The 12,778-nt window shown below is 50.6% G+C and overlaps 1 protein-coding gene across 1 annotated transcript; it reads left to right on the top strand.

Moving 5' to 3' along the window:
• The first annotated feature begins 228 nt into the window (after positions 1-228).
• Positions 229-12,544, top strand: PAX6 (paired box 6). Its single transcript, XM_057379983.1, has 11 exons — positions 229-522; positions 1,210-1,596; positions 2,481-2,522; positions 2,616-2,831; positions 3,481-3,646; positions 7,864-8,022; positions 8,784-8,866; positions 9,117-9,267; positions 9,387-9,502; positions 11,404-11,554; positions 12,413-12,544. Exons 1-11 carry the CDS (start codon positions 229-231, stop codon positions 12,496-12,498), a joined length of 1,851 nt encoding a protein of 616 aa, XP_057235966.1. The 3' UTR covers positions 12,499-12,544.
• The last annotated feature ends 234 nt before the right edge of the window (positions 12,545-12,778 follow it).

Below are 12,778 nucleotides of genomic sequence, written 5' to 3'. Positions count from 1 at the left end.
CAGAGCATCCAAATTGACACCATATGTTTTCCTATTAGATGACTAGCAATAGAATACAAGGCGCATAATCATTGCCACTGGGCGAGATCTACACCGCTCTCCAGGGAAATTATATAATGATTAAGGCTTAACCTTTTAAGTGAAACTTTGATTTTGCTTTCCCCGCTGCCATTTTTTATGTCGGTGTGGGTCCCCCCCGAAACGAGCTCCCTGCACTCGTTTACGGGGATGAGGAGAGGGGGGAGCAGCATCGGGATTGCGCCCCCGAACGCACAGCGCAGCCCCGAGCCGGCCCAGCCCGCAGCACCCCGGGGCGCAGGCGGGGAGGGAGGGACGCGGGGCTCCTCTCCCCGCGCTGGGGAAGCGCAGGTCGCAGCTCCGGCCGCGCTGCTGGGCCGGGGCGGCAAATTCCCCAGCCCCGATGTCACTTCGAATCCATTGCGCGGGGAGCGCGCCCCCTCGGTGTGTCCGCGCAGAGCCCCCGGCTACCGCAAACCGCAGCCTCCCTCGGAGGGAGAGCGAGTAGAGTTCAATCTAGTCTGAGTGATATCCAAATGCGGACAGAAAGGGTCGTTTTATCATGCTACTATTTGTCGTGACGATGCAATTTTCAAAAGCAGAGTACTGTCATAAAGTGACACGCCTGCCACAAGTGCTCCAACTGATCTTTTCAATTAGCCTTCCATGCATGATCCGGGGCGACTTCCGCCTATTTCCAGAAATTAAGCTCAAACTTGACGTGCAGCTAGTTTTATTTTAAAGACAAATGTCAGAGAGGCTCATCATATTTTCCCCCTCTTCTATATTTGGAGCTTATTTATTGCTAAGAAGCCTGGGCTCTTGGAGTCAATTTATCAGGAGGCTCCAAAGAGAGGAGAGCAGAGAGAGCGTAGAGCAGAGCTTCTCCAGGGAGACCCTCCAAAGCCTGGAGCTTCAGGTTGGGCACTGGCGAGGCAGCCTCTCGCTTTGCTTTTGGCGAAGCGAGCTGCGGCTGTGCGGATGCAGGCAGGCTCGCTTGGGCTTGGGCTTTGGGGTTTTTATTATTTATTTTTTTTTTAAATTTTTTTTCTTTTTTTTTGGTGGGGAGGAAAAAAAAAAAAAAGAAAAGAAAAAAGGCAAAGCAAGAGAGCAACCCAAGGCGATCCAGCCGGGAATATTCTGGGCTTTTGGGATGGGTTTCGGGGTTTGTGGCTACCGCGGATTTAGCAGACGGGGAGTGCGGCGAGGACGCATTTTCGGAGGCGCGATGGCTCCCGGGGAGCAGAGGGCGAGGATGGCGGCGGGGCCGGTGCCAGGGCCGGAGCCGGGTCGGGGAGCGGTCGGCCCTGCGCGGATGGGAGCGGAACGGAGCGGAACGGCGGCGCTGCGCGGGGCGGAGGGCAGCGGTGCGCTCGGGCTCTCGGCGGGGGCTGCGCGGGTCGGGAGGGAGCGGAGGGTGCTATGGTGGGCGCTGTGCTTCCCGCAGGTCACAGCGGCGTGAACCAGCTCGGCGGGGTGTTCGTCAACGGGAGGCCGCTGCCCGACTCCACGCGGCAGAAGATCGTGGAACTCGCTCACAGCGGCGCCCGGCCCTGCGACATCTCCCGGATCCTGCAGGTGAAGGCGGCGGCGTCCCCCGTCCTCCCATCGCTCCGTCCGCTCCGCTCCAGCGCCGCTGTGTCACCGCCGGGCGCTAATGCGACCCCCCCACACCCACCCACCACCACCACCACCCGCCTTCCAGCCTAATAAAACGATCCATCTGCTTGATTGTCGCTGCAAATAGACCTTTCGATGCGTATATCTACGTATATATGCCTTTTAAAATATTTAAATTTTTACTTTTCGTTCCCTTTTATTTCTATCCGGTGATAACCTGCACTGTCGTTACAGTTAGTTTGCTGTAATAAACTGAATTATACGGCTCGGCATAATTTCAGTTTCCTCTCCTTCCCTCCTTCGTCCCCGCATTTACTTCTGATTTTGTGATATCTGTATGCATTTGGCGTGGCTTACTGCTTATTTTTTTATTTTTTTTAATTTTTACCTTTTATTTTTCTTCCAAAAAGCAAAACAATACCCCCCCCCAAAAAAAAGCGAAAAAAAGAGAGAAAAAAGAACCCCCCTCAAAGCCACGCTGTTTTAGCCCAGAATCTGTCCTTATGGACACTCATACAATCTGGCGCAGTTCAGGGGTACTTTGTAAATGTAGATCTTGAAAACCCCTCACTCACCCCTTCCCYCGCAAGTCCTTTGGCTAAGAGCAGTGAGAAGGATGGAGACTAGTCCGGTTTACCTATTGTTCGCATTTAAGGGGTATTTTAACATTGATTCTAAGAGAATTACGTTTTGACCAGATGATTTTTTTTTTTACTTCCAAATGTTTTTAAAGTATCACTTTTGTAGAGGGTAGGGCCACGAATGTAATTTTTTTTAAGAAAAAAAAAAAAGACTCTCTAAGTAAGTTCTCATACCATTTAAGGTATATTTTTGTGTTATAGACCCATGCAGATGCAAAAGTCCAAGTGCTGGACAATCAAAACGTAAGCTTGTCATTGTTTAATGCATACTTAAACAATTTTATTTTTGTCTTGAAATTATTAATAATGTGATTTTCTGTCCGCTTCCCTATCCAGGTGTCGAATGGATGTGTGAGTAAAATTTTGGGCAGGTATTACGAAACTGGCTCCATCAGACCCAGGGCAATCGGAGGTAGTAAACCGAGAGTAGCGACTCCAGAAGTTGTAAGCAAAATAGCGCAGTATAAACGAGAGTGCCCCTCCATCTTTGCGTGGGAGATTCGAGACAGATTACTATCAGAGGGGGTCTGTACCAACGATAATATACCCAGTGTAAGTTCATGAAAAAAACCTTCCTGTGTGCTGTGTACAATGCTGGGTAGCCGTAGCGAGCCTCTGCTTCCTTTGTTTTGGTATCAGAGGAGAGGATAGCAGGTTCACATCATTTGCATGTGGCAGGGTCAGAAGCATTTTTTCGTACAGAATCTGACAAATGCCTTTAAGGAGGGAAAAAAAAAAATAAAAAAACAATATGCGGGTCACCCCTGTGCCTGGCGCCTCAGGACTGCGAGCATCAGTCGAAGCCATCACTCTGGTTTTGCAGGGTTGGGTTTGGGGTTTTTTTTTTCTTTGCTTTTTTTTTTTTTTTTTTTTTTTTTTTCCCCTCCCCCGTGGTTTGTTTGTTTTTTTGCACCACCACCACCAGCAGTGAGCGAGTCGGGGCGGCCGCAGCGCGCAGCCAGCGCTCAGGGAAGCCTTGACTTACGGCCAGGTCGAGCTGCNTTTGTTTGTTTGTTTGCACCACCACCACCAGCAGTGAGCGAGTCGGGGCGGCCGCAGCGCGCAGCCAGCGCTCAGGGAAGCCTTGACTTACGGCCAGGTCGAGCTGCCCGCTGCGCAAAGGGACGCGGGGGTTGCGCGGGTGGCTGGCGGGGAGCGCGCTACCGCACTACCATTGCCTTTCCTGTCCTTTGCCTTACAGGTGTCGTCGATAAACAGAGTCCTACGCAACCTGGCTAGCGAAAAGCAACAGATGGGTGCCGACGGGATGTACGACAAGCTAAGGATGCTCAACGGGCAGACGGGGACCTGGGGCACCCGACCCGGCTGGTATCCCGGCACCTCGGTACCTGGGCAGCCCGCACAAGGTAAGAGACACCCCGGCCGCCGCTCCCTAGCTCGGAACGGCCCGGATCGGCTCGGTTCGGCCTCGTCCGGGGCGGAGATGGCCCCATCGCGGGTTCACCTTACCCCTCCCCGGCCGCCGCGCTGAGGGTGGCGGGTGTTCYTCCATCGGGCAGGTGGGCGAGGGGCCGCGGTCCGGCATGGCCAGGGGAGCCCAGCAGCACCCGCTGCCAAAGCCGYGACCACCGCAGAGCTGCGGTGCCGGCAGCCGGGCGGGACCCTGGGCTGAGCCTAAACCTCGCCCATCTCCCGGTAATTCGGGATCCCGATCCCCGCCCGGGCCGTCTTCCCGCGTCGGGGTCTGTCCCCAAAGCCGGGGCGATCGGTAACTGTCTCCGTAGGGCTGAATATAATTCCTCCTCAATGGACCCGAAACAACTTCGTAAATATAGGAAACTGTTTATCCTGAAGATTAATAGGTATTTGTTGTAGGAATGACAAGGGGATAATATGAAGGATAATGGGATGTTACGTTACATACTTAAGATGGTTAATGGCTTCTTTTTGAATGCGGGCTCTGTTGAGGCTCGGCTCTCTCTGGCTCTGGTCATTCCTTTAGAAGAGGTGTCTATATACAACAACCTGCTTTTTGTTTTCACCCCGCAAGGAAAAAAAAATCGGTAACAGTGTGCGGAATATCTGGTACAAAGGATGTTTCTGTCACACGCAAGAATTTGTTATGGGAACAATTCTGTCGCTATGTAATTGCTCATTAGAGATCGTTTTGTTTCTCATTAAGGCGACATGAATAAGCGTCTAGTTGAAGGAGACAGCTGTAGAAATGTTCCACAGGAGACCTCTGGACACGATATGGCACCGCTTGCCAATTAGACATGTCAGTTTTAAGAGAAGAAAACAGTCTATGAAGGACACTAGAAAGATAGAGCGGATCCCTCGCTTCCCCCCACCCCCACTTTGCTGGATTTTGTTGTTTGGTTGCGGGTTGTTTTTTTTTTTTACATTTTATTTTGCCCGATGTCCACCCCAACAACCGGGGCGGCTCCTGTCCCTACCTGTGGCACTTTGACCCTGCCCGGGGTCTCTCGGGGATGCCCAGGGYCCTTCTCTCGCTGCCCCGCACCCGAGAGAGCCGAAGCGCGGAGCGGTGCTGGCGGAGGGCAGCGCACCTTCCGCCCGTGCRGCTCCCAGCGGCCGGGCGCGCTCCGCTCCCGCCGGGGCTTGCTTTTGGGGTTTTTACTATTTTCCTTAGGAAAGGCTGTACATGGAGGGATTTAGGGAACCCCGCTGCAGAGCGGTGTTSCGAGGCCCAGCCCCTGCGCGGGTGCGGTGCGGGCACACCCGGGTCCGGTGGCTCTTGGCCGCACCCGCGCTGCGACAGAGCCGCCTGTGCCGGAGGCGGGGGCTGGGGAGGGGGTGTCGGTGAAGCTTTGGGGGGTCAATGGTGGCCCTTTCTCGTGGCGTGGGGGTGAGCGCAGTTTCCGCAGGGCAGGCGGGAGCACCTCGGGAGCCCTCTCGTAAATCGCCCCCGAAATAAAGCGGAGCTCGGGCCGGGGCTGAGTGTGTGCGTGGGCACCAGAGGCGAGGGGGAGGCAGGCAGGCACTTAAAACATCCGCATGGCAAAATTAAAATTAATAAAATGGATTTCCTCTGGAATATTCATGCTCCCTCTAATGTTTTTCCCTTGCAGGGGTATGTTACTGGATTTTAAGAGTCCATTACTCAAAAAGCATAAGGCGAGGTTAGGTCTCAGAGGGGTACAAATATGGTCTCAATCTGATAAACGCCATGCAGCAGTGAATAAAATAATGGATACATGAGGGCTGACAGAACAAAAAGAGACATCTCTATCCGGGAGAAATTCTCCAGTGATTTAGTGGTTTTAGGGATCACTGAGACACTGTTTCTTATCTTTTTTTCTCCCCTCCCTCTCTTATAAGACTAAAGCCTTCTATAGGATTTAGACACTTTCTCTTTCAACAGATGCTACAATGTTTTGATCCCGGCTCTATAGCTGAGAGGTGCTGCAATTGGTTTGCTATCTTTTTTTGCTTGTTTTCCGCCTCACTGATTAAGACACTAAGAAACTAAGGAATGATTTTATTTCCCAGCGTCTTTTTTTTTTTTTTTTTTTTTTTTTTTTTTCCAGGAAACAAATCCTATACCCAGCGTCAGATGGTCTGGCTATAGGATAATAGGGACGGACATTCACTTGCTTTCTTACGGATTAGGTCTGGAAGGTGGAACAGCTCTATTGAGATCGCTCCTTTTAGGGGCTTTAAAAAAAAAAAAAAAAAAAAAAAAAAAAAAAAAGAAGGGGTGTGTGTCTAAAAGGAAGATATCTTAATTGTCCAGGCTGGGGTTGGAAATGATCTTAAGCGAGTTTAGGTGAAACTTTTAGTTGGCTGAAAGATTTTGGGGAGACGGTGTGGCAAAAAAAAAAAGCACGGCCTCAAAGTTTAGAGATATAGGGTGGGGGTCAAGAGGGGCTTTCCCCGCGGGTTCGGGGAACCCGGCAGGTTCGGGGCGCTCTGCGGAACCCGAAGGAGMGGAGGGACCCGCGGGGCCGCTCCCCCCCGGCTGCCCCCCGGGCTCTGCGGGCCGGCCCGAGCGGACAGTGATGGATGAGGGCGGTGGCGGAGGTGAGCGCGGCCCCTCCGCGGGCGGGCGCGGCCCCCGGCGCTGCCACCCGCGCTTGGCAGGGCGCTGCCCCGCCGCGGCGACCGTCCCCGGGCCCGGGGCTTTGTGTGCCCTGAAAAGCGGCTCCCCCCGCCCCCCCGCTATTCACCCGCCGCCGGCCGCCTCAATGGGGCTGCGGCCGCCCATATGGTGACCACGGCCGCTGAATCCCTGTGTTTAAATGGAGGAGAAAGTTCGGGTTTTAAAACATTTCAAAGTGGTTGAAAGGGTCCCACCAGATCCTGTCACAATTCCCCCCGAGCTTTGAAGACCGGGGCCATTGTTCGCCGATTATAAATGATATTACTTTAAAGTTGATTTCCCACAATATTTGAAGGATGTCGCGGGAGTGTCGCTATTTATTTTTGGCGTAACTTTTCAAGGGAATTAGCATAAGTAGCCCATGCGTCCCTCACCCCGGCTCCCTCTTTATGCGACATCAAAACGCTTCGAAAAAATATGCTTTGAAAGGAGAGGGAGAGCTCATTTAGGACAACGACTTTTCTGGCTCTCCAGCAGCCTCCGTCCCTCCGGCCYCGGCCGGGGGTGCCCGCGGAGCCCCCCAAGAACAGCCGGCCCTGGGCCGCAGCCGCCTCCGCCCCAGCGCCGAGCACAATGAAACTTTCCCCTGTTTAATGACAGAAATTACATTAAAAGTGGTGGAAATGCCCTAATTAAAAATGTACCGCTTAAATGATATGCCAAACGCTCAGCTGCGGAACGGCATATTTAGCTAGTTAGTGAACTCGCTACTATTTCTTTTAAAATTACATGTTAAAATTTTAAAAGAAATCTTACTTTTCTCTGGTGCAACACATTACAAAGAATGGACAGTCCTTTTATCTAAATATAAAATTCCATTTTCAGCAATTATAGCCTGTTCTTGGTGATGATATAATTACAGCTGTGCTCAGTAATAGGTGTCAAGGCAATGCACACTCATACAATAGTTGAATAAAACTGCAGAACAATGCAGGCACTTCTAAATTCACAACCTTTAAAATGAAATTGACTGTGCAGAATTCAAATAAAAACTGGATAAATATTTTTTTAAAAAGATTACAAGCTTGGTTTGGTTTCTTAATAGCATTTTCTGCAAACCTATCAACATCTAATTGATTAGATAGGAATTACTGATTACAGATAATCTGAAATACTGAACATCACTATTTTAAATATAGCAATAGGTAAATAAATGCAGCAGACAGAGGAGACTGCCATGGCACTCCGGCAGGGATTCATGGAAAGAATCACTTTCAGGGGAAASTATTTTTATGCAGGTTTTATTCCAGAGGGAAAACAAAATGAAATTAAGACCAGGTGATCATAACTCCTCATCTCTGATGTTTACGATAAGGCTGGAAACTGAAATGTTTCTGTGTTACCTGTGTCGTCAGCACCGTGCTGCTTTGATACCCGAGACATTTTCAAGGGAATGTGTCAGAAAACATGGCTGAACTTGTTTCCTGTTGCGTTATTTCTCTGATAGGGATTTTAAAACAAGGCTACCTGCATTTCACTTTCCGACTCTCGGTTCCACAGATGGCTGTCCGCAACAGGAGGGAGGAGGGGAAAACACTAACTCCATCAGCTCGAACGGAGAGGACTCAGACGAGGCCCAAATGAGACTCCAGCTGAAAAGGAAGCTGCAGAGAAATAGGACATCCTTTACCCAAGAGCAAATCGAAGCCCTTGAGAAAGGTGAGTGACATTTTCCTGTGGCTGAAGCAGGAGAGAAAAGCAAAATGCGCCCCGACTGCATTAACGCTGAACGCGAGCACCGCWTTCCCGTGCCTTATATATATGTATATATCTAAACTCCGTGCCTCCCTCCATGCTCTTTTATTCACAGAGCTACAAATATTCATTGCTGGCTGTGTTATGCTGCTAAAATGGTTTTCAAAGGCGATGCATTCAGGGCACAGATGATACCGAAGCAGCGATGCCACACCCGGGGTTTCTCCCGGGGAGATCCATCCCCTCCTGTCCGCGGTGCTGCATCCCTGGCCAGGCAGCCGGGGCTGGCAGAGCCCTCCCTGGCTGTCCCCACGCTGGTTCCCCAGCCGCAGTGCTGCCCTGCCCGGGGCTGGGAGCAGGTGCCCTTTTCCCTGGCCGGCCCGGGCGCACCTCGCCTCTGACCCGCCGCCGAGCTTTGTTCTTGTTTTGCGCTGCTGTTTCGCGACGTGCCATTTCGCTTCTTGGTGACAGGGTCAGAGCTGCCTTGGGGACCCCCTCAGCGGAGGCAGAAGCTCTCAGTGCTTCTTGAAAGATGTGGCATTGCTGCCCATCCCCACAGCAGTGCTCCCCACAGGCAAGGCATCCTTCCTAACACGCACACACACACAAAGCTCAGCTTTGCCTTTCTTGGGAGCATTTAGAGCACAGGCAGCAAAGGAAAAGCTCTGAATTTACAGTCAGCCACATTAACTCTGCAGCTAATCCAAGAATGTTTCCTTCTGCAGAATTTGAGAGGACCCACTATCCCGATGTGTTTGCGAGAGAGAGACTAGCTGCTAAAATAGACCTGCCTGAAGCAAGGATACAGGTACTGAGCTGCTCTGCAGTTATAACTGTTATTATTTTATTAGTGATATCCTGATTTTCTTCCTTCTGGCTTCTCGAAGCACGGGGCAGCCCTTATTTCTGATCAAGTATTGGCCCATATCCCTCTTTGCAGGAAAATAGCAGCAGYTGGGCTTTGCTTTCACCCGCTGCTTTGCTCCACTGCATGGGGGAGGGCCCGTGCCTCCAGTCCCTGTAAGGTCACTCACATCTCTCAAATGCTGTGCTTCCAGGTGTGGTTTTCCAACAGAAGGGCCAAGTGGAGAAGAGAAGAGAAGCTGAGGAACCAGCGAAGACAAGCCAGCAACACTCCCAGCCACATTCCCATCAGCAGTAGTTTCAGCACAAGCGTTTACCAGCCGATCCCACAACCAACCACCCCCGGTAATGCCACCGACCCGCTCTCATCCCTCCATCCTCTGGGGCTGAGGAGGCTCTGAGGTGGTGTRTTGAACCAATGTGGTTGAACTAATGTGTCCATCTATCTGTCTATTCTATTATAGTTTCCTCTTTCACATCAGGTTCCATGTTGGGCAGGACGGACACGGCGCTCACGAACACGTACAGCGCGCTGCCGCCCATGCCCAGCTTCACCATGGCCAACAAYCTGCCTATGCAAGTGAGTCCAGAGCCATGGCATGGCATTTCCTCGGGATTCAGTGACCCCTGGGGTTGGGGGGAGTGTGGCTGGAGGCTCTTCCTCCTTAGGATGAGGGATTATGCACCCGAGCCACGCCGCAGGGAAAGCAGCACCCAAAGGCTTCCTCGGCATCTGGAAAGATGTTTGGGAGAAWCAGAAAGCACTGAAAGATGAGTGCTCAGCCAGCACTTTTCCTGGATTTTAAAAGAGGAAAGTCCTCAAATTTTCAAGGTGGCAAATCTGGGATAAAAAATGATTTTGGGGAGGGGAAAAGAAAAAAAAAAAAGGTGGTTAACCTCTGGAACTCACTGATRCCATATTGTGGAAATTGCTGCCTGAATAAGCTGCTGGAGGGAGGGATCCGACCTTGTGGGTGTAGGTAACGTGGCAGAGGCACWTTAGGAACACCTGAGAGAGGGAAGGATGTGATTAGCATCAGTGGTTATGCCAGCTAAGCCAGAATTGCAAGAGCTGTCAATCCTCATGCCTGAAAGCATTAGCTGATCACCAGCTGGGTTAGGAAGAAATCTATTCCTTTGGGGTCTGTTTCTATAGACCTTTCAGATGCAAAATTCCTCCTTTTTTAATGGTGGGGTTGGCCTAGGAAGGTGCTGGCCAATTATGGGAGTTTTACAGCTTTGTCTGAGGCACACAGCATTGACCACTGCTAGAGACAGGCGAGCAGATTAGAGAGCCTGACTCCTTCGCCGCGGCAATTACGATGTTACTAATTGCTGAACCAAAATTAACCAAATAAAGTTAGAGTCTCGCAAGTCTGAGGAAAGGAACGGCGTTGGCTTGGTCGCCGCTCCGTGACGCTGGAGGCTGGCGGCGGGCTGGSAGCAGATGACAAAAGATCAAAAGGCTGCTCCAGGAGGGGACCCTTGGGAAAGAGAGAGGCCCCTGATTCACCACTGGGCACCTGGGCAGGGACATGGCACGTGGGATGAGCTCTGGAAAATGCTGTCTACATGGTCATCGTGGCAGGACAGCCAGGCAGGGTGGAGAGGGACATGGGGCAGCCGAGCATTGGCATCTCCATGTGGAGTTTTGCTGTTTTTCCAAAGCACAGAGTGTGTGTTCAGCAAGGGAGGCTGTTGGTATTGCTGGGTGCCGTGGGTCAGGGATGTGCAGGCAGGAAATCCGTGCAGAYGTGTCGGGTCTGTGAGCTCAGAGCTCATGGGGATTGCTCATCCCACTCCCTCGCTGCCTCCCTGGGTCAAGGCTGTGCTGGTGCCCACTCACCCAGAGCCCCTGCTTGGCCTCTCCCCAGCTGCTGTTACCCCTTGCAGTTTGGGTTTTAGGAGTTGGAGTTTTGGTAAATTGAGATGTTTATTCCCCTGGCACCGGTTTGAGGTGACTGTGGCTCTGATGGACTGATGCATGTTTGTGTATGGGTCTGGGGATCCCTCTTCGGAGCCTCAGTCACCCCAAACCCACACATGGTCTGTGGTGTGTGCCCCAGCTTGCAGATATAGGATCAGCCCGTGTGCCTCAGTGGAATAATTTCAGTCACAGCACTGTGTGTGGGGTAAGGTGCTGGCCCTGTCTCTGGTATGGGATATTTTCCTTTTAGCTGGGTACAAACGAGGCCAGCACTCAGGCTCAGGGATGTGACACCTCCACAGCATCCAGCTGTAGGGATCTGCCTGTCAGGCACATCTGAGAAAGCGCCAGTGACATCCACGTTGGTTTTTAGGCCAAAAGGCTCTGTGGAGGGGCTGCTTGGTTGAGCTCCTAAACAGGGCTTTGCATTGGGGTCCCTGAACCAGAAACCCAAGCTYATTTTCGCTGCTGCTGAGGGCTGGCACGTCCCTGCTGAAGGCTGTGATGCTGATTTTACCTCCAGTGACATTTCTCTCTGTCCTCTGCTCCCACAGCCCCCGGTACCCAGCCAGACCTCCTCCTACTCTTGCATGCTGCCCACCAGCCCCTCGGTGAACGGCCGGAGCTATGACACCTACACCCCTCCTCACATGCAGACACACATGAACAGCCAGCCCATGGGCACCTCTGGCACCACTTCCACAGGTGAGTGATGCCCTGCTCCCCCATTCTTCCCTTGGGCCATCCATTTTTTCACATACAATCGCTGAGAGAAGTCTTTCCCCATCACTGGGAGAGGTCTCTGTTGAGAGGTTTAAACCTCTRTTGAGGTTTAGTAGCTAAACCCTACCATGCAGAGGATGAAAWTATATAATTTTTGCAAGCTAGAGCAAAAATTCTGATTTTTAAGCTGCTTCTGGAGGGGGCTAGATGAAGAGAAAGCTGACGTTGAAAGCAGGACAGTGGCGAGTTTTTAGTGAGCACCCCCATCCTTAAAATGTATAATTAAATCCTAAATCAGCATTTATTTCAGCATTGAATTTCAGCAGATATATCCTCACTGGTGAGGTTGAGTGTATGTGAAAGTGTTTGCAGGACTGGGCACATTTTTACTGTCTCTGGTATTATTTATTTATTGCTAAAGGTTTGAAGTTATCAAAGGGGCAGGGAACCTGTAGAAATACTAGCCCATGTATAAAAAAGGAAAATCAGGGTAAAAAAGGGCAGGTGTCAGCATAAATAGGAGCAAACCAGATGCTCTTAAAAAGAATAGAAATGTTCAGTGTGTTTTGGGCTGCATTCTCAACTGGTACAAATGAGCCGAGGCTCTGGGGTTTATCTCAAAGCATGACAGTTTATTTAAAAATAAAAKATATAACAAATCAGGGAGATGTGCAGAAGTTTTTAAAACATATTCACCCCCACCCCTGAATTCCACAGGCTGGTAGATGGTGAGATTTCATGTTTACTGGAATGCAAGCACAGATCTGTGAAACTGATAAGCAAAAATTGTGCTATGTATAGAAAAACTAAAATATCCATTTTTCCCCTCTCAATTTTCAGGTCTCATTTCCCCTGGAGTGTCAGTTCCAGTTCAAGTTCCTGGCAGTGAACCTGATATGTCTCAATACTGGCCAAGATTACAGTAAAACATGTGTTAATTCCATAAATGACTATATGGACAACAGTTGGATGTTCAGCAGTATTTTATAAAGGAAGAATGGCTCTCAGAGTACTTCTGTACTGCAACTGTGCCCTATGCTGTAACACATGGAAAAGACTTTCACATGGACCTTTGTACACTGAAGGCATTATATCAGTTGGAACAAATCTTCATTTTGGTATCCAAACTTTTATTCATTTTGGTGTATTATTTGTAAATGGGCATTTGTATGTTATAATGAAAAAGAAAAAAAAGAACAATGTAGA

Source organism: Malurus melanocephalus, unplaced genomic scaffold, assembly GCF_030028575.1.
Source record: "Malurus melanocephalus ecotype Western Australia unplaced genomic scaffold, MMel_1.1 scaffold_429, whole genome shotgun sequence".
NCBI classification, from domain to species: Eukaryota; Metazoa; Chordata; class Aves; order Passeriformes; family Maluridae; genus Malurus; species Malurus melanocephalus.
The sequence above is the reverse complement of the archived record's forward strand: the minus strand, read 5'-3'. Positions and strand labels throughout refer to the sequence as shown.